Here is a 21917-nt window from a genome sequence, read left to right on the forward strand (position 1 = left end):
TTTTCTTCTTTTTGGTGCAAAATTAGATTGTGTTGTCTGTTTTGCTTTTATACACTATGATATTGTATATAAGACAAGGGCAGTTTTAGAACTAAAAATAGACAAAAACGCTGTGACTCAAGTACAAGTTGAAGCTCCCCTTCAGCCCTCCCTCCCTCAGGCTAGCACCTCTCTCTCTCCTTCCCTTCCATGTCTGGGTCCAGAATTGCTCCCTCTCTCTTCCTCCGCTAGCCCATAGGTTCAGAGTCTCAATCCTCAAACCCCCGCCCACCCCCCAGGTATACCTTCAAAAGTATCTTCTATAAAGCCACAGCAGTGCAACGATCCTCTTAGGCTGCCTGTGGCCTGCTCCAAAGCACACACTCTGATCCATCCCACCCCTCTCTGACTCAACTTCCTGTTTCTTTAGGGGCGGGATGGATCAGTGTGTGTGCTTTGGAGCAGGCCACAGGCAACCTAGGAGGATTGCTGTACTGCTGTGTGGCTCTATAGAAGATACTTTTGAAGGTACACAGTGAGGGGTGGAGATGGGGACTGAGACACTTGAACCTGCAGGCTGGTAGGGAAGAAATGCAGGACTGTACTGCCGACTGGGTTTGGGGGTGCTTAATTTTTTCAGCCTCATAAGACAACCCTGTTTTTTTTTTTTTTTGAAGGCATTGTTTAGTCAACATTTCTCAACGTATAGTTGAGCATACACAGTAATTAATCAAACAAATGACATGGGCCTAACAAAAGATAACACCCTGACCTAACTCTGAAGAATCTCTTCCATTCAAGATCAGAAGCAGCAGGCCACAAAAGAACATTCTTCCTCCACAAAGAACATGAAGGGTAAAGCAGCAAGTAAATATTAAAATAATATTGTTATCTCCTTAAATCCCTTAGATAGACATCTAGGTAACTATGGGTAATCTATGGTTTACCCCTGAAATACAGCTCCCAGTTTCAAGAAATGTCTAGTTTTTACCTAGTCTGCCCCACGAAGGACAATACCAGCATGTCATCGGTATCTCGTTGAGAGTCAGACCTTAGGGGCCATAAGCCTGGAGGGGAGAAAGAAAAGACAGCTAAGCATGGGAGAGATTGCTAGAAACAAAGTGTCTAAGAAAAGAAAGAACAAAAAGAGATAAAAGGCATACAGACAATGACAGGGAGGGAATGAAGAAAACAAAATCAGGAGGGTAACACCAAATTTGAAGAGCCAAATTTCTCTCATATTTTCTTCTGGTTATCGGACTGATTGAAATATTGTAAAAAGAAAATTCAGGCCCACCAAAAACCAGCCAATACGCATACAAATGCTCAGCCTTAGACTGTGATTACCCTCAGTAACACACTTCTCTTTTCCTCTACTAATACAGCCTTCCACTGGATTCACTTTACTGAAGGAGTTAAGAAAGCCTATACCAGAAACCTTGTGCTCAGGAATGCTTCCTGCTAGCCAGCAGCCATCTTCAACAAAAAGGGAGCGCCAGCAGCATGATAGCTCACCAGTTTAAGCCATGTAAATGCAGGTCCTTTGCTGTTCCACCAGCTCCAGTTTAGTCACTCAATATCTTTCATGCTATCTGCCAAACAAATATTTCCCTACTGATTTATTATGCTGGTTAAAATCAGACCAGCTACAAGTATTTTTGTGACCTGATCCAAGGAAATAGTTTGGGGCCACTAAGAAATTCACACCATGGATATGCAAACCTGCAAAAACCTCATATCATTATTGTAGCAAGTGAAGCTACACTAATGAAAACTTCAGCAAGTTATTCACCTGTAGCAAGTGTTCTCAGAGGCCAGCAGGATCAATATTCTCACACGTGGATGACATCATTCTAACGGAGCCTGCATGAGAACAATGCCATGCCTAATTTTTTGAAACTTTTGGGAGCACTGCACCATGCATGTGTCTCTCTTCCTGCCTGCCACCATCGAGCAAGATCTTGTAGGGTTTATTATACACAACTCCCAGGGGAGGCAGGCGGGTATGTAAGAATATTCAACCTGCTGTCCTCAAACAGCACCGGCTATAGGTAACTGCTTTCTCTGAGGACAAACAGGATGATGATATTCTTACATGTGGGAATCTCAAAATACCAGGATGCCTTAACAAAAAATAGGGAACAAGAAGGCCCACAACAAGCAGGCTAATGGGACCTAAACAAGAGCTACATAACTAAAACTCATTACTACTTTTCTTTTCTCCTAAGAAAAGAAAAATTGTAATGAGTTTTAGTTATCTAGTTCTTGGAACAGAAAGAAATGGGCTAGGTAGCCTGGGACAGAAAGAAATGGGCCTAGAGGGGTAGAGTTCTAGACCCCAAATAGATTCTGAAGGTCTCTCTGATCAAACTGACTGTAAAGTCAGTACTGTTCTAAAGAGTAAGATGATGTGAAATGTGTGGATGGAAGACCACATTACACAGCTCTGCATATTCCCCCTATGGAGACTGATCAAGTGGATTACTGATGCAATATGGCTCTGACATTATAAGTCATGACATGACCCTCAAGTGTCAGTCCGACTTGGACATAAGTAAAGGAAATGCAATCCACTAGCCAATTTGAAAGACTGTGCTTGCCACTGGCAGCCCCTATCCTTTCTGGGCAAAAGAAAAAGCTGGGTGGAGTTTGTATGGGCTTTAGTCCTCTCCAGATATAAGGCTAAGGCTCTCTTTCAGGTCAAAGTGTAATGTGTACTTTCCACCTTTCTGAGCATTAAGTTTTGGGAAAAATGTTGGTAGAACAACTCACTGGTTAAGATGGACTCCAAAACTACTTTAGGAAGGAACTTAGTATATGTGCACAAGATCACTCCATTGCTGAAAAACTCTGAGTAAGGCTTATCAACTACAAAGGCCTGAAGATCACTGATCCTGCAGGCTGAAGTAACCACCACCAAAAATAAGAACCTCCAAGTAAGAGAGCATTTTCCATCTCACAGATAGGCTGCAGAGAATACCTTCTCCTGCTTTAGACTTAGCCTGGCCTCAGAATGACATCCTATAGTATATCTCCTATCAAACTGAGCTCTCTTTTTCATCAAGCACTGCCATTTCCTCCCCCCCCCCCCCTCCCCACAGACAGTATGAACTTCGTGGGTGTGGCTTGGATCTCTTTCAGGGAGAGAAAACTAACAACTTATAGCAGCAGCTTCAGAGAGCATTTTCCATCTCACAGATAGGCTGCAGAGAATACCTTCTCCTGCTTTAGACTTAGTCCCACCCACCCTACCCCTCTACCCACCCACCCCTACAGTGACATGTCTTATATAACCTCCCTATCAACCCACTCATTACTTTTACCTCACCCATTTCTATTCTTCTATCACCTTCTCCCACTACTCCAACCAGAGTTACACCTAATCACACTGACCACCCTTCAACATCTTCAGTCCTTCTGTGACTGTTCTCTTGTGCTTGACTGCTTAAATATTTTAAATTTAAATGCTTTACTTTTTTGTCTATTAGATTGTAAGCTCTTTGAGCAGGGACTGTCTTTCTTCTGTGATTGTACAGCGCTGCGTACACTTTGTAGCGCTTTAGAAATGTTAAATAGTAGTAGTAGTAGTACTTCAGGTGACAGGTATCCAACAGCTCAAAAGGAGCTTTTGGCAGATGGGTTAACACGACTGAGATCCCATGACAAAGCAAGGGGCCTAATAGAAGACTTCAACAGAAGCAAGCCCCACATGAAACAAACTACTAAGTGCTGTGCAGTGATGGGTTTTCCTTCTATTTAATAATGGTAAGCGCCAATCGTACTAAGGTTAACTCCAACAGAGTTTGTCTTGAGACCTGACTCTGAAAGATATAGAAGGTACTTAAGCAGTTTTTGTATAAGACAGGAAAAAGGACCTAGGGCCTTGCCCTCACACCAGACAACAAACCTCTTCCACTTAAAAACCATTGGATCTCCTAGTGGAAAATTTTCTGGAAGCCAGCAGAACCTGAGACACACTCTCTGGCAAGTTCAAGGAATCTACTACTAACCTATCAACATCCAAGCCATGAGGGCCAGGAGCTAGAGACTGAGATGCAATAGGGATCCCATGTCCTGAGTGATGAGAACTGGGAAACACTCCAGTCTCCAATGATCTTTGGAGAGGAACTCCAGAAGAACAAGAAACATATCTGTTTTGGCCAGCGGGGCATGATCAGAATCCTGATTTCTCAATTCTGCTTGAGTTTCAGTAGAGTTTTTAAGAGAAATGTTAGGAGGATATGAGTACAGCCCCTTCCCTCAATAAAGCGAAGTTACTTACCTGTATCAGGTATTCTCCGAGGGCAGAAGGCTGATTGTACTCACATATGGGTCGGCGTCCACAGCGGCCCCAGGAACGGAGATTCTCCAGCAAAATCTTCAAAATCTTTGCGACAGCCAGTACAGCGTGGAATGGACACACTGCACATGCACGGCCATCTTCCTGCCTACGCGCGCGTCTGTTCCCGCCTCAGTTACGTGAAAAGCAAAAAAAGAATAAAACAACTCCAAAGGGGAGGTGGGCGGGTTGCTGAGAACAATCAGCCTGCTGTCCTCGGAGAATACCTGCTACAGGTAAGTAACTTCACTTTATTGAGGGAAGGGGCTGCATAAGGAGTGTCAAAGCAAATGCAAGGCGCAGATTAAGAAGGCCAAGAGGGAGTATGAAAAAAAGATAGCATTAGAGGCAAAAAAACATGGTAAAAATTTTTTTTCGGTATATTAAAAGCAGGAAGCCGGCAAAAGAATCGGTTGGGCCCCTGGATGACCGAGGGGTAAAAGGGGCGATCAAGGAAGACAAAGACGTAGCGGAGAGACTGAATGAATTCTTTGCTTCGGTCTTCACCGAGGAAGATTTGGGTGGGATACCGGTGTCGGAAATGGTATTTCAAGCGGACGAGTCGGAGAAACTTACTGACTTCACAGTAAACCTGGAGGACGTAATGGGGCAGTTCGGCAAACTGAAGAGTAGCAAATCTCCTGGACCGGATGGTATTCATCCTAGAGTACTGATAGAACTGAAAAACGAGCTTGCGGAGCTACTGCTAGTGATATGCAACTTATCCTTAAAATCGAGCGTGGTACCGGAAGATTGGAGGGTGGCCAATGTAACGCCCATTTTTAAAAAAGGCTCCAGGGGAGATCCGGGAAATTATAGACCGGTGAGTCTGACCTCGGTGCCGGGGAAAATGGTAGAGGCTATTATCAAAAACAAAATTACAGAGCACATCCGAGGACATGGATTACTGAGACCAAGTCAGCATGGCTTTTGTGTGGGGAAATCTTGCCTGACCAATTTACTTCAATTCTTTGAAGAGGTGAACAAACATGTGGACAAAGGGGAGTCGGTTGATATTGTGTATCTGGATTTTCAAAAGGCGTTTGACAAGGTACCTCATGAAAGGCTACAGAGGAAATTGGAGGGTCATGGGATAGGAGGAAATGTCCTATTGTGGATTAAAAACTGGTTGAAGGATAGGAAACAGAGAGTGGGGTTAAATGGGCAGTATTCACAATGGAGAAGGGTAGTTAGTGGGGTTCCTCAGGGGTCTGTGCTAGGACCGCTGCTTTTTAATATATTTATAAATTATTTAGAGATGGGAGTAACTAGCGAGGTAATTAAATTTGCTGATGACACAAAGTTATTCAAAGTCGTTAAATCGCGACAGGATTGTGAAAAATTACAAGAGGACCTTATGAGACTGGGAGACTGGGCGGCTAAATGGCAGATGACGTTTAATGTGAGCAAGTGCAAGGTGATGCATGTGGGAAAAAAGAACCCGAATTATAGCTACGTCATGCAAGGTTCCACGTTAGCAGTTACGAACCAAGAAAGGGATCTGGGTGTTGTCGTCGATAACACACTGAAACCTTCTGCTCAGTGTGCTGCTGCGGCTAAGAAAGCGAATAGAATGTTGGGTATTATCAGGAAAGGTATGGAAAACAGGTGTGAGGATGTTATAATGCCGTTGTATCGCTCCATGGTGCGACCGCACCTTGAGTATTGTGTTCAATTCTGGTCGCCGCATCTCAAGAAAGATATAGTAGAATTGGAAAAGGTGCAGCGAAGGGCGACTAAAATGATAGCGGGGATGGGACGACTTCCCTATGAAGAAAGACTAAGGAGGCTAGGGCTATACAGCTTGGAGAAGAGACGGCTGAGGGGAGACATGATAGAGGTATATAAAATAATGAGTGGAGTGGAACAGGTGGATGTGAAGCGTCTGTTCACGCTTTCCAAAAATACTAGGACTAGGGGGCATGCGATGAAACTACGGTGTAGTAAATTTAAAACCAATCGGAGAAAATTTTTCTTCACCCAACGTGTAATTAAACTCTGGAATTCGTTGCCGGAGAAAGTGGTGAAGGCGGTTAGCTTAGCAGAGTTTAAAAAGGGGTTGGACGGTTTCCTAAAGGACAAGTCCAAAAACCGCTACTAAACGGACTTGGAAAACTCCAAAATTCCAGGAATAACATGTATAGAATGTTTGTACGTTTGGGAAGCTTGCCAGGTGCCCTTGGCCTGGATTGGCCGCTGTCGTGGACAGGATGCTGGGCTCGATGAACCCTTGGTCTTTTCCCAGTATGGCATTACTTATGTACTTATGTTTCTCTGAGGACAAGCAGGCTGCTTGTTCTCACATGTGGGGTATCCCTAGCCCCCAGGCTCACTCAAAACAACAAAGAAAGGTCAATTGGGCCTCGCACCGGCGAGGAAATAACTGAGATTGACCTACGAAGTAACAGCTGAGAGTGCAGCCTGGAACAGAACAAAAATGGGCCTAGGAGGGTGGAATTGGATTCTAGACCCCCAACAGATTCTGCAGCACTGACTGCCCAAACCGACTGTCGTGTCGAGAATCCTGCTGAAGGCAGTAATGAGATATGAATGTATGGACTGATGACCACGTCGCAGCCTTGCAAATCTCCTCAATAGTGGCTGACTTCAAGTGGGCCACTGACGCTGCCATGGCTCTAACACTAGGAGCCGTGACATGACCCTCAAGAGTCAGCACAGCCTGAGCATTAGTGAAGGAGAAGCAATCTGCTAGCCAATTGGAAATGGTGCGTTTCCCGAAAGCGACTCCCTTCCTGTTGGGATCAAAAGAAACAAACATTTGGGCGGACTATCAGAATGGGCTTTTCCGCTCAACATAGAAGGTGGATGCTCTCTTGCAGTCCAATGTATGCAACTGACGTTCAGCATGGCGGGTATGAGGACGGGGAAAGAATGTTGGCAAGACAATTGACTGGTTCAGATGGAACTCAGACAACACCTTCGGCAGGAACTTAGGGTGAGTGCGGAGGACTACTCTGTTATGATGAAATTTAGTATAAGGAGCATGGGCTACCAAGGCTTAAAGCTCACTGACCCTACGAGCTGAAGTAACAGCTACCAAGAAAACGACCTTCCAGGTCAAGTACTTCAGATGGCAGGAATTCAGTGGTTCAAAAGGAGCTTTCATCAGCTGGGTGAGAACGATGTTGAGATCCCATGACATTGATGGAGGTTTGACTGGGGGCTTTGACAAAAGCAAACTTCTCATGAAGCGAACTACTAAAGGCTGTCCAGAGATAGACTTACCCTCTACACGGCGATAAGCACTAATCACACTAAGGTGAACTCTTACGGAGTTGGTCTTGAGACCAGACTCTGATGTGTAGAAGGTATTCAAGCAGGGTCTGTGTAGAACAAGAAAGAGGATCTAGGGCCTTGCTGTCACATCAGACAGCAAACCTCCTCCATTTAAAAGAGATTCTTCGTGGAATCCTTCCTGGAAGCAAGAAAGACTCAGGAGACACCCTCAGAAAGACCCAAAGAGGCGAAGTCTACACTCTCAACATCCAGGCCGTGAGAGCCAGAGACCGGAGGTTGGGAGCAGAAGCACCCCTTCGTTCTGAGTGATGAGGGTTGGAAAACACTCCAATTGCCACGGTTCTTCGGAGGACAACTCCAGAAGAAGAGGGAACCAAATATGACGCGGCCAAAAGGGCACAATCAGAATCATGGTTCCGCGGTCTTGCTGCAGTTTCAGTAAAGTCTTCCCCACCAGAGGTATGGGAGGATATGCATACAGAAGGCCTGTCCTCCAATGCAGGAGAAAAGCATCCAATGCTAGTCTGTCTTGAGCCTGAAGTCTGGAAGAAAACTGAGGGACCTTGTGATTGGACTGAGTGGCAAAAAGATCCACCGAGGGGGTGCCCCACTCTCGGAAGATCTTGTGTACCACGCCCAAGTTGAGCGACCACTCGTGAGGTTGCATTATCCTGCTCAATCTGTCGGCCAGACTGTTGTTGACGCCTGCAGATACGTGGCCTGGAGAAACATGCCGTGACAGCGAGCCCAAAGCCACATCTGGACGGCTTCCCGACACAGGGGGCGAGATCCGGTGCCCCCCTGCTTGTTGACGTAGCACATGGCAACCTGATTGTCTGTCTGAATTTGAATAATTTGATTGGACAGCCGATCTCTGAAAGCCTTCAGAGCGTTCCAGATCGCTCGCAGCTCCAGGAGATTGATCTGAAGACCTGATTCCTGGAGGGACCAAGCTCCCTGAGTGTGCAGCCCATCTACATGCGCTCCCCACCCCATGAGAGATGCATCCGTGGTAAGCACTTTTTGAGGCTGAGGAATCTGGAAGGGACGTCCCAGGGTCAAACTGTCCACCAGTGAAGGGAATTGTGAAAATCGGTGGACAGCTGGATCACATCCTTTAGATTCCCCGCAGCTTGATACCCACTGGGAAGCTAGGGTCCATTGAGCAGATCTCATGTGCAGGCGTGCCATGGGCGTCACATGAACTGTGGAGGCCATATGGCCAAGAAGTCTCAACATCTGCCGAGCTGTGATCTGCTGAGATGCCCTGGCCATGGAAACGAGACACAGAAGGTTGTCTGCTCTCATCTCGGGAATAGGCCCGAGCTGTCTGAGAATCCAGCAGAGCCCCTATGAATTCTAGTTATTGAACTGGAAGAAGGTGAGACTTTGGGTAATTGATGACAAACCCTAGTAACTCCAAGAGTCGAATAGTCATTTGCATGGACTGTAGAGCTCCTGCCTCTGAGGTGTTCACCAGCCAATCGCCGAGATAAAGGAACACATGCACTCCCAGTCTGCGTAGCAATGCTGCAACGACTGCCAGGCATTTTGTAAACACCCGGGGCACGGAGGCAAGCCCACAGGGCAGCACACAATATTGAAAGTGCTGTGTTCCCAGACGGAATGGCAGATACTTCCTGTGAGCTGGAAGTATCGGAATGTGAATGTAAACATCCTTTAAGTCCAGAGAGCACAGTCAATCGTTTTGCTGAATCATGGGAAGGGTGCCCAGGGAAACCATCCTGAACTTTTCTCGGACCAGATATTTGTTCAGGGGCCCTTAGGTCTAGGATGGGATGCATCCTCCCCCCCCCCCCCCCGTTTTCTTTTGCACAAGGAGGTACCTGGAATAGAATCCCAGCCCCGGTGGAACGAGCTCAACCGCATTGGCGCTGAGAAGGGCGGAGAGTTCCTCTGCAAGTACCTGCTTGTGCTGGAAGCTGTAAGACTGAGCTCCCGGTGGACCAATTTGGAGGTCTGGAGATCAAATTGAGGGAGTACCCCAACCGGACTATTTGAAGAACCCACCGGTCGGAGGTTATGAGAGGCCACCTTTGGTGAAAATATTTTAACCTCCCTCCCACCGGTAGACCGTCCAGCACAAGTACGTTTATGGCGGCTAGGCTCAGCTGGAGCCAGTCAAAAGCCCATCCCTTGCTTTTGCTGGGGAGCTGCAGGGGCCTGTCTGGGTGCACACTGTTGATGTGAACGAGCGCGCTGGGGCTGAGCCTGAGAAGGCTGTCAGGAAGGTGAATTGTACCCTATGCTTACTGTAAAAGCATAGGGATCATTCCCCCTGCCCCTGAAAAAACGTCTACCAGTTGAGGTAGATGCTGAAGGCGCCTGGTGGGAGAGCTTGTCGAGGGCGGTTTCCCGCTGGTGGAGCTGCTCTACCAACTGCTCGACCTTCTCACCAAAAATATTATCCCCCCCCCCCCCCCCCCGGCAAGGAACATCCGCAAGACGCTGCTGGGACCGATTGTCCAGGTCAGAGGCATGCAGCCATGAACAGCGGATCTGGATGCAACATCAAAAGTGTCATAAGCACCCCTGGACAGGAATTTATGACACGCCTTCAGCTGCCTGACCACCTCCTGAAAAGGCCTGGCATGCTCCGGAGGGAGCTTATCCACCAAGTCCGCCAGTTGCTTAACATTGTTCCGCATGTGGATGCTCGTGTAGAGCTGGTAGAACTGAATTTTGGACACGAGCATAGAGGACTGGTAGGCCTTCCTCCCAAAAGAGTCTAAAGTCCTAGCCTCTTGCCCCAGGGGCACCGAGGTGAAATCTCTAGTACTTCTGGCTCTCTTGAGCCCCACCCCAGGGGCTCCCAACAACATCTCCTGGGATATGGATTAATTTTCATATCCTGACTGCTTCCTGACACAGGCAGTATGATCCCATCCTTCCCTACTTGTTGATGTAGTACATTGCAACCTGATTATCTATTCGAATTAGAATGATCTGATTTGTCAACAGATCTCTGAAAGCCTTTAGCTCCAGAAGGTTTATCTGGTGAAGTTTCTCTTGAGTAGACCACAGACCCTGTGTGTGGAACCTAGCTATATGTGCCTCTCTTCCCACATTGGATGCATTTGTTGTCAAAGTCTTTTCAACTGAAGGAATTTGGAAGGGAATCCCTTTGGCAAGATTAGATTAACCATCCACCAGGACAGACTTCTTGAGGGGAGCCATAACAGATTTGTGCAGGTTCCCTCTGGCCTGCAACCATAGAGAAGACAAGGTCCACTGAGCAAACCTGTAATGGGAGGCGTGGGAGTTACATAGATAGTACAGGCTATGTGACCTAACATTCTGAACATCTGAAGAGCTAATTATCTGCTAACTCTATTGCACTTCTGTGATCACTGCAACCAGTGTGTCAATCCACTGCTGCAAAAGAAATGCACAAGCCTGTCACATCTAGCAGGCCTCCAATGAACTCCAATTCCTGTGAGGGCTAGGATGGGATTTGGGATAATTTATGATGAACTGTTGTAGCTCTAGCATACAAATTGTTATGCACATATCTTCTTCTGATGTGTGCTTGACCAGCCAATCATCTAAGCAGGGAAACAAATGCACCCCCCAGTCTGCATAGAGAGATGCTGCAATGACTGCTAAGCACTTTGTGAAAGCTTGTGGCGCTGATGCGACACCAAATGGCAGTATGTGATACTGGTATTGGTTTGTTTCCCTATTTGGAATCTTAGATGCTTCCTGTGACTTGTTTGTACCTAAATGTCGACATACACATCCTTTAATTTCAGAAAAGATAACCAATCTCCTTTTTGAATCATGGTAATGAGGATGCCCCATGGGGGCCCTCTTTTATTCAGGGACCCCATGTCTAGGATGAGATGGGATCCTCATCTTTCTTATAATCAGGAAGTACTTGGAATAAAAACCCTGCCCTCCTTCTCATTGTGGGATGGGATAGACTGAATTGGCCTGTACGAAGATTGAGATATCTTCTGTAAGCAATTCATGATGCTGAGAACTTAACTTTGATAATCTCAGTAGGCAATTTGGTGGGAGTCTTTTCCAACTGTAGACTGTAATCCATCTGGACTATTTTCAGAATCCACTGGTCTGAAATTATAAGGGGGCACTTTGCATGAAAGAAAAATAAAATTAGCCTCCTTCCTACTAGATCATCTGGGACAGTTATGGAGATTGAAGATATGCTCTCTTGGAGCCAGACAAAGCTTGTCCCTTGCTTTGACTGAGGAGCAAGCTAAGATTTCTGGGACCTCTGATGTCACTGGCGAAAGCAAGAGGTTCCTCAGCTGTCTGGGAGGAGCCAAGAGGAGGAAGGGTGCCTACACCTGTGAAGTCAGCAGGATCTCTGTTGCCCTCCCCTAAAATACCTCCTAAATGAGACCAGTGGGTACAAAGAGAGACTACATGGTGTCTGTGCTGCTTGATGAGATTAGCAGCCTCCTGCACCTTCTCAAAAAAAAAAAAAAAAAGGGGGTATGTCCACGGCATAGAATGTCCCCCAGCCTCTCTTTTACCGCTGGCTCGAAGTCTGAGGCCTGCAGGTAAGTCTGTCCCCATTGTGAAGGCCTGACACTGTATTGAAAATGTAACAGGTTACCTCGAGCATGCATTTTCCACACTCCCATTCTCTGGCTATCAGCTGATGGAGTCAATTGGCCTTCTCCAGAGGAAAAGCATCCACAAATTGACTGCCATACTGCACACAACATTCTGCAAGGGCATGCTCATTAAGAGCTGAAAAGAAGTTTTGAAGGAAGCACAACATTCTGAAACACCTTCTTTCTAAAAGATTCAAAAGTTCTCGCCTCCCTCCCTCTCTGGGGTGCACCAAGGAGTGAGTCACAGTAACACAGTAGATGATGGCAGATGACCTGTATGGTCCATCCAGTCTGCCCAACAAGATAAACTCATATGTGCTACTTTATATGTATACCTGACCTTATTTGTCCTAGCCATTTTCAGGGCACAGACCGTAGAAGTCTACCTAGCACTAGAATTGCTTCCCAATTACCGGTGTTGCCATCTAATCTCTGCTAATCTTCTGTGGATCCATTCCTTCTGAACAGGATTCCTTTCTGTTTATCCCACACATTTTTGAATTCCATTATCGTTTTCATCTCCACCACCTCCCGCAGGAGGGCATTCCAAGGATCCACCACTCTCTCCATGAAAAAATGCTTCTTGACATTTTTCCTGAGTCTGCCCCCCTTCAACCTCACTTCATGTCCTCTAGTTCTACCGCCTACCCGTTTCCGGAAAAGGTTTGTTTGCAGATTAATATCTTTCAAATATTTGAACATCTGTATCATATCACCCGTTTCTCTTGTCCTCCAGGGTATACATTGTTCAGGTCAGCAAGTCTCTCCTCATACATCTTGTAACGCAAATCTCATACCATTTTTGTCGCTTTTCTTTGAACCACTTCAAGTCTTTTTACATCCTTAGCAAGATACGGCCTCCAAAACTGAACACAATACTCCAGGTGGGGCCTCACCAATGACTTGTACAGGGTCATCAACACCTCCTTTCTTCTGCTGGTTACACCTCTCTCTATACAGCATAGCATCCTTCTGGCTACGGCAACCACCTTGTCACACAGTTTCATCACCTTCAGATCCTCAGATACTATCACCACAAGATCCCTCTCCCTGTCTGTGCATATCACACTCTCACCACCACATACGTCTCCCTTGAATTTCTACTCCCCAAGTTCATCACTTTGCACTTCTTTGCATTGAATTTTAATTGCCAAACATTAGATCATTCTTTTTGCTTCTGCAGATCCTTTTTCATGTTTTCCACCCCCTCCGGGGTGTTCACTCTGTTACAGATCTTGGTATCATTCACAAAAAGGTAAACTTTACCTTCTAACCCTTCGGCAATGTCACTCACAAATATATTGAACACAATCAGCCCCAGCACTGATCCTTCAGTCACTCCACTACTCACTTTTCCCTCCTCCAAGTGAATTCCATTAATCACTTTCTGGCGTCTGTCAGTCAACCAGGTCACCACGCTGGGTCCTACCTTTAGCCTGTCAAGTTTATTCAAGAGCCTCCTGTGAGGAATCGTCTGGTCACCCAGTCACAAATTCAGTGAGATTTTGTGAAGAGGGACCACATCCGCTCTTCTCCAATCTCACGGAATCGCCTGTCTCTTTAAGAGAACCCACTAGAACCTCTCCCTCAATATCCTGGGATGGATTCCGTCTGCTCCCATGGCTTTGTCCACCTTTACGTTTTCAAGTTGTTCATAAACACTCTTTTCTTTGAATGGTGCTATATCCGCTCCATTCTCATATGTATTTTTGCCAGTCAATCGTGGCCCTTCTCCAGGACTGTCTTCGTGAAAAAAGAATTATTTGTTTAGCACATTTGTTTTTTTCTTCATCATTTCCACATAGCGGTTCGTAACATCTTTCAGTCTCACAATTCCATTTTAAGTCTTCCTCCTTTCACTAATATACCTGAAGAAATTTTTATTGCCATTCCTTACATTTCTAGCCATTTGTTCTTCCGCTTGTGCTTTCGCCAGACATAACTCTTAGCTTCTTTCAGTTTCATCCGGTATTCCTCTCTGTATTCTTCTTGAGTTTTTCTGCATTTCATGAACACAAACTCTTTAGCCTCTCTCAGCCAGTTGCTTGGAGAACCATATCGGTTTCTCTTGCTTTTAAATTACTTTCCTTCCTTCCTCAGGTATTCCCCCCATTTTACTAAAGTCAGAATGCTTGAAATCCAGGACTTTGAGTTTTGAGTGCTTGCCCTCCACTTCGGTTGTTATATCAAACTAAACTGTTTGATGGTTACTGCTGCCCAGGTAGGCACCTACTCGGACATTTGACACACTTTCTCCATTTGTGAGAACCAGATCCAGCGTCGCTCCCTCCCTCGTGGGTTCCATCTCCATTTCTCTGAACACAGCACTTTGAAAAGCATCCACGATCTCAACACTTCTTTCCAATTCCACAGATGGAATTTTCCAATCCACATCCGGCTGATTGAAGTCTCCCAGCAACAGCACCTCTCTTTCCCAACTTTTTGATATCTGTAATCCGATCTTTATCTAGTGCCTCCGATTGTGTAGAAGGTATATAGACACCCATGTGGACAGAGGTTCCATCATCTCTTTTTAAGGTGAGCCATATCACTTCTTCCTTTCCCCAGGCCCCTGTCATTTCAGTTGCTGCGATATCGTTTCTCACATACAGAGCTAATCCTTCACCTTTAAGACCATCTCTATCCTTCCTAAATAGATTATAGCCTGGTATGTTTGCATCCCGTTCATGGGAATCACTGAGCCATGTCTCTAACATCAGGTCATGCAGATCATAACTTTTGTTGCTTAGACTGCATTGTGGTCATCACTTTCCATCTACAATTCAGTGGCATTTTTGTCTTTTTTTGTTTCGTCTCACTTCCTGCTGTATTGGAAAGAAGTAATTTGCTAAGATTGTTGTTTTCATTGCTTTCTTTTCTACTGTCACATCTTGTCTTTAGCTTTAGTGGGGGGTGACTACTTGAAGTGACCTGCCTCCATATGCCATCCCCGCATTCTAATTTAAATGCCTAGAAACTTAAATTTCTCCCCAACGATTTTTTTCCTGCCACAGTGAGATGCAGCCCATCGTTACAATATGGTCTTTTATTTTTCCATGTATTGCCTCATCCTCCTATGTACCTAAAACCTTCTTGGTGACATCAGCTTTGAGCCAGCTATTGAAATGTTCAGTACTTCACAATCTTTTCTCTCCCTTTGCAAAGGTAGGTAGTACGGCTTTTGTGTGGGGAAATCTTGCCTGACTAATTTACTTCAATTCTTTGAAGGAGTAAACAAACATGTGGACAAAGGGGAGCCGGTTGATATTGTGTATCTGGATTTTCAAAAGGCGTTTGACAAGGTACCTCATGAAAGGCTACAGAGGAAATTGGAGGGTCATGGGATAGGAGGAAATGTCCTATTGTGGATTAAAAACTGGTTGAAGGATAGGAAACAGAGAGTGGGGTTAAATGGGCAGTATTCACAATGGAGAAGGGTAGTTAGTGGGGTTCCTCAGGGGTCTGTGCTAGGACCGCTGCTTTTTAATATATTTATAAATGATTTAGAGATGGGAGTAACTAGCGAGGTAATTAAATTTGCTGATGACACAAAGTTATTCAAAGTCGTTAACTCGCGACAGGCTTGTGAAAAATTACAAGAGGACCTTACGAGACTGGGTGGCTAAATGGCAGATGACGTTTAATGTGAGCAAGTGCAAGGTGATGCATGTGGGAAAAAAAGAACCCGAATTATAGCTACGTCATGCAAGGTTCCACGTTAGGAGTTACGGACCAAGAAAGGGATCTGGGTGTTGTCGTCTATAACACACTGAAACCTTCTGCTCAGTGTGCTGCTGCGGCTAGGAAAGCGAATAGAATGTTGGGTATTATTAGGAAAGATATGGAAAACAGGTGTGAGGATGTCATAATGCTGTTATATTGCTCCATGGTGCAACCGCATTGTGTTCAATTTTGGTCGCCGCATCTCAAGAAAGATATAGTAGAATTGGAAAAGGTGCAGCGAAGGGCGACTAAAATGATAGCGGGGATGGGATGACTTCCCTATGAAGAAAGACTAAGGAGGCTAGGGCTATTCAGCTTGGAGAAGAGACGGCTAAGGGGAGACATGATAGAGATATAAAATAATGAGTGGAGTGGAACAGGTGGATGTGAAGCGTCTGTTCACGCTTTCCAAAAATACTAGGACTAGGGGGCATGCGATTAAACTACAGTGTAGTAAATTTAAAACAAATCGGAGAAACTTTTTCTTCACCCAACGTGTAATTAAACTCTGGAATTCATTGCCGGAAAATGTGGTGAAGGCGGTTAGCTTAGCAGAGTTTAAAAAGGGGTTGGACGGTTTCCTAAAGGACAAGTCCATAAACCGCTACTAAACGGACTTGGAAAAATCCAAAATCCCAGGAATAACATGTATAGAATGTTTGTACGTTTGGGAAGCTTGCCAGGTGCCCTTGGCCTGGATTGGCCGCTGTCGTGGACAAGATGCTGGGCTCGATGGACCCTTGGTCTTTTCCCAGTATGGCATTACTTATGTACTTCAGAAAAAAGCTATTGCTTGTACCAAAGGTTGTAACCCCTCCCCCAGCTCCTGAAAAGCTCTCTGCGATGCAAGTGGGGTATTACTGGACAGGTTATTTGCTCCCAGGTGAATAATAACATCAATGTTTGACTCCTTAGTTTCTTTTCCGATTACAGTCATTATTTGTTTGGCAGTCATTTTGAGAGCAGATTCGACCACCAGGGAATGGTGAGGAAGCTGCAGCTTCTTGAATCCCAGGCCTTCTACACTACACATAGAGATGACCTTCTTGCTGACTTGCTGTACGGGAAAGTGTGTGGGGTGGGGGTAGGTTAAACACATCTTCATCTGTTCTAGCTTCAGGATTCTGTGTAGAGCTTCCTTTGTGGGATCATCGAACTGGACGTTGTCTCTCTTCCCTGGGTTTATCCTCTATTTCTAAGTCAAATGGGACAGACTTAGCCATATCTTCTAAATTGCAAGGAAGATTCCAACCTTTGCAGAATACCATTACTAGGTTAATATTTTCTTTAGGCAAGTTCGTGAATGCCTTTCCACTGCTCGTCACATTGAACTGGCTTCTAGTTAATATGAGTTGAATTTTAAATTCTGAAAGTCTAACCCAAATTTTGTATTAACCCAGTAATTAGCTTACTTCAAGGAATACCCAGAAGTTAAACTATCCTGAAGTGAAAAATAACCAATATAAAAAATATTTTTAAATTATCTTTTCTTTTTTATGCTGTTAAAATTTGGAACAATCTTCGGTTACAGATTAGAGTGTTACCCTCCTATTATCTTTTCCGTAAATCTTTAAAAACATACTTGTTCTGACAGGTATGATGCTAATTGTGTTAAATAATTTTATCGCTGAATTTAGTAATTTTTTTTGTTAGATTCTCTTTACCACACAATCAAAGCAGTTTACATATTAAATTCAGATACTTTCACTATCCCTAGTAGGCAACCAATCTACTACTACTACTTCTACTTAACATTTCTAGAGCGCTACTAGGGTTACGCAGCGTTGTACAATTTAACAAAGACAGACAGTCCGTGCTCAAAGAGCTTACAATCTAATAGACAAGTGAACGGTCGGTCCGATAGGGGCAGTCAAATTGGGGCAGTCTGGATTCACTGAACGGTAAGGGTTAGGTGCCGAACGCAGCATTGAAGAGGTGGGCTTTAAGCAAAGACTTGAAGACGGGCAGGGAGGAGGCTTGGCGTAAGGGCTCAGGAAGGTTGTTCCAAGCATAGGGTGAGGCGAGGCAGAATGAGCGGAGCCTGGAGTTGGCGGTGGTGGAGAAGGGTACTGAGAGGAGGGATTTATCCTGTGAACGGAGGTTACGGGCGGGAACGTAAGGGGAGATGAGGGTAGAAAGATATTGAGGGGCAGCAGACAGTGCATTTGTAGGTAAGAAGGAGAAGCTTGAATTGAATGCGGTATCTGAGCGGAAGCCAGTGAAGTGACCTGAGGAGAGGGGTGATATATCGGTTCTGGCGGAATATGAGACGTGCAGCAGAGTTCTGAACAGAATGAAGGGGGGATAGATGGCTAAGTGGGAGGCCGGTGAGGAGTAAGTTGCAGTAGTCCAGGCGAGAGGTAATGAGAGCATGGACAAGAGTTCGGGTGGTGTGTTCAGAGAGGAAAGGGCGAATTTTGCTGATGTTAAAGAGGAAGAAACGACAGGTCTTGGCTATCTGCTGGATATGCGCAGAGAAGGAGAGAGAGGAGTCAAAGATGACTCAGAGGTTGCGGGCAGATGAGACGGGGAGGATGAGGGTGTTATCAACTGAGATAGAAAGTGGAGGAAGAGGAGAAGTGGGTTTTGGTGGAAAGACGATAAGCTCGGTCTTGGACATGTTCAGTTTCAGGTGGCGGTTGGACATCCAGGCAGCAATGTCGGATAAGCAGGCCGATACCTTTGCCTGGGTCTCCGCGGTGATGTCTGGTGTGGAGAGATACAGTGGGTGTCATCAGCATAGAGATGATACTGGAAACCATGAGATGAGATCAGGGAGCCCAGGGAAGAGGTGTAGATTGAGAAGAGAAGGGGTCCAAGGACAGATCCCTGGGGAACACCAACAGATAAGGGGATGGGGATGGAGGAAGATCCATGAGAGTGAACTTTGAAGGTGCGGTGGGAGAGATAGGAGGAGAACCAGGAGAGGACAGAGCCCTGGAACCCAAATGAGGACAGTGTGGCAATCTATTTTGTGCTTCGGCAATGAAGGGTTAAGTGACTTGCCCAGGGTCACAGGGAGCTGCAGTTAGAATCAAATCCAGTTCCCTAGGTCCTCAGCCCATTGCAATAACCATTAGGCTACTCCTCCACTCTCAATACGGTACTTTCCCTCGATTGTTGAGGTCTCTTTCAGTGTTAACTGCTTATTATTATTTTTTTGAAATAAGCAGAATGTAAGTCTGTATGTAGTATAGGTATAGTATCTCCCTTGCAAAACCCAAACAATGAGAGCTCCTCTGGGGGAGTTTTTCACCTAAGTGGCAGGGAGTGGTCTGAGGAAGACCACAGAAACCCTACTCTGAGAAGATCCCTGGTGCTTCCTTAGTAAAGCTCAAAATCCAACTAATAGTAGTACTCCCCTGGAGACATTCAAGATTCTGCCTGCCTCAAATGACTGACCTTGGCACAGTGCTTACCAATCCTGATAATTCTCAAGGCCTTGGTCTTGATGCACCACCTGAAGATAGAGTTTGGGCATCCAGAATGAGTTAAACCACTTCCAGCCTCATCCGCAATGCCAAAGCTTCTTGCCAAGAAACGTTCCATCTGTTCCTGGAACCAGCACATGAGCTGCTCCTCTAGGGCTGCCATCAACAAAGAATGGGACTCAGCTTGTGTGGTCGAATCCTTCAGAGACACCTGGGGTATATCTGGGGCTAGGTCTCAGCTCCTCATAAACTGGTGTGCCCCATCCAATACCAGGGAGGGCAAGCTAGCCTCACATTGAGGCGGCTTTGAGAATATTGGTAACCTTGGTGGATCAACGCTCAATGCTGTGCTTCAAAGGGGAGTGATGTCAATGATTCATGGCATCCACCCACCGCGCCATATCAGCATCCCATGGTATCAACAAGGATGAATCCTTCCTGCTCCTCATGGGGCGGAGGGTGGAGGATGTGCAATCCTGATGGTCTTTACCGAGGCTTGATGTCAAGGAAAGTAGAGGCCCCATCAATGTCAATGCATTCCCAGCATCTCATGCAGCTCCTGGGGTCAAGCAGACTATGCTCCTAATGGCCAATGGACTAGACTTCTCAATACCAAAAATTCTTTTGTGCTGCTTTTCACAACCTGATGCCTCTCCTTGACATCTGAAAAACAGTTTACAAGAAGCGGAATCATGATTGGGTCCCAGACACTGTAGGTACCAATTATGAGTGTCTGTGATGGACATGATTCTGTTTCTTAAAGCTGCTGGGAACTTTGTACTAGGACATATCTGAAAAAATAGCTACAGTGTAATCAAATAGTTTGACCTTGAAATAAATGTACTTGGAAGGGTGCCCAAGGGGGCCTAGTGGGCTGCAGACAATAAAGGAGGCTTAAAAAGTGCTAAAAACCCTGACTAAGGGAAAACTACTGAGTACTGAGGTCCATGCAGCAGCAGGACAAGAAGATACATGAATGTGCAGTGCAATGCTTCCAAAAGCTTTAAGAAGTAGCCTACGTAGTGTTCCTGTGTGAGCTCCATCAGGTTGATGTCACCTACATGAATATTATCATCCTGCTTAGTCCTTAGAAAAACAGAGATTCATGAAATAGGAACTTTGTCTAGTTGTCCTTACTGAAAAGAAAAAAAACAAAAAAAACCCACCAACAGAGAAGTGAATGTATCTCCTCCAACATGGTCTAGGATTTTTCTGCTAGCAATATTGGGAATACCCCAAAGAATATTTAATTTCTGCTTATAAGCTTCATCAGAAAACGTCAAACTGCAGCAAGCTTCTGGCTGATTTGTGCAGCTGTAAAAGACTGATCTACTGGGTAACATACAACCATGCTGATGCATAAAAACACCATACATGATGCTACCCACCTGATCTGAATGAAAAGCAGTGGTTCTCACTCTATCCTGGGAGATCCACAGCGAGTGAGATTTTCAGGATATCCACAATAAATATTCAGGAAATAGATGTGTATGCACTGCATCCATTGCATATAAATTTATCTCAGGCATATTCATGGTGTTTATCCTGAAAACCTGACTGGCTATAGGTAGCCCAGGGAGAAAAAAGAAAAACCTCTGCAGAAACACACAGCACAGACAGCAAATGTGACCCAGGGGAATGAGGAACAGATGAGAGTTCACTAAACCAGATTTTATTGGAGAGACCCAATTTGGCCACGTTTCAGCTTTGCCTTTGTCTGAGGTCACCAGATTCCTTGAAAGCAAATGCTGAAAGGTTCAGTAAAAACATCTTCAGCAAACACGGCATCATCTTCTTGGAGTAAATCTGAGGCTAGGTCTCGGCTCCTCATAGACTGGCATGCCCTATCCAATACCAGAGAGAGAGCGAGCTACCTTCACATCAAGGAGGCTTTGATGACATCAGTAACTTGATGGCTCAATGTTCTTAGCACTGTGCTTCAAAGGTGACGACGCAATAATCTGCTTAAAATGTGTTTTTAATGAACCTTTCAGCATTTGTTTTGAAGGAATCTGGTGACCCCCTGACAAAAGCAAGTCCAAAACTTGGCCAAGTTGGGTCCCTCCTCAATAAAATCTGGTTTGGTGAACTCCCAATCTGTTCCTCATTCTCTGATCACCTTTGCTATCTTTGTTGTCTACAGGTAGCCCAGGACAGGTTTGTAAACCACTTAGGATAATGGAGAAATTAGATCTTACCCGATAATTTTCTTTCCATTAGTCCAACCCACTATTCCAGAACCTGTGGGACAGATGTGTCCATCAAGGACCCAGCGTCACGGATGAGTTTCGTAACTCAGACAGACTGTTTGTGCTTGTTGGTAAACAAAGGCTTGGCCTCATGGCTTCCAAGCCCACAACTGCTAGATGGATGAAGATGACTAAGGCTTATTTGTTTGTGGGGAAGCAGGCTCCTCAGACCTTGCAGGCTCATTCTACAAGGCACACAGCAACATCCTGGGTGAAGACTACCTTACTGGCTCCAGTGGATAGTTGCAAAGCAGCAACATGGTCGATGCTACATACCTTTCACAAGCAGTACAGGGTGGATGCTATGGCAAGCTCAGAAGCTAGTTTTGGAGCT

General features: G+C 45.4%; 1 protein-coding gene across 2 annotated transcripts in view; it reads right to left on the reverse strand.

The window, feature by feature from the left end:
* The window catches only part of DDB1 (damage specific DNA binding protein 1), a 276368-nt gene that overhangs the window by 83019 nt on the left and 171432 nt on the right, over positions 1-21917 (reverse strand). For both annotated transcript variants that reach the window (XM_030201144.1, XM_030201145.1), the window contains one exon: positions 971-1046. In XM_030201144.1, coding sequence (XP_030057004.1) covers positions 971-1046 — 76 coding nt within the window. The remainder of the gene's footprint in view (positions 1-970; positions 1047-21917) is intronic.

Source organism: Microcaecilia unicolor, chromosome 4, assembly GCF_901765095.1.
Source record: "Microcaecilia unicolor chromosome 4, aMicUni1.1, whole genome shotgun sequence".
Lineage (NCBI taxonomy): Eukaryota > Metazoa > Chordata > Amphibia > Gymnophiona > Siphonopidae > Microcaecilia > Microcaecilia unicolor.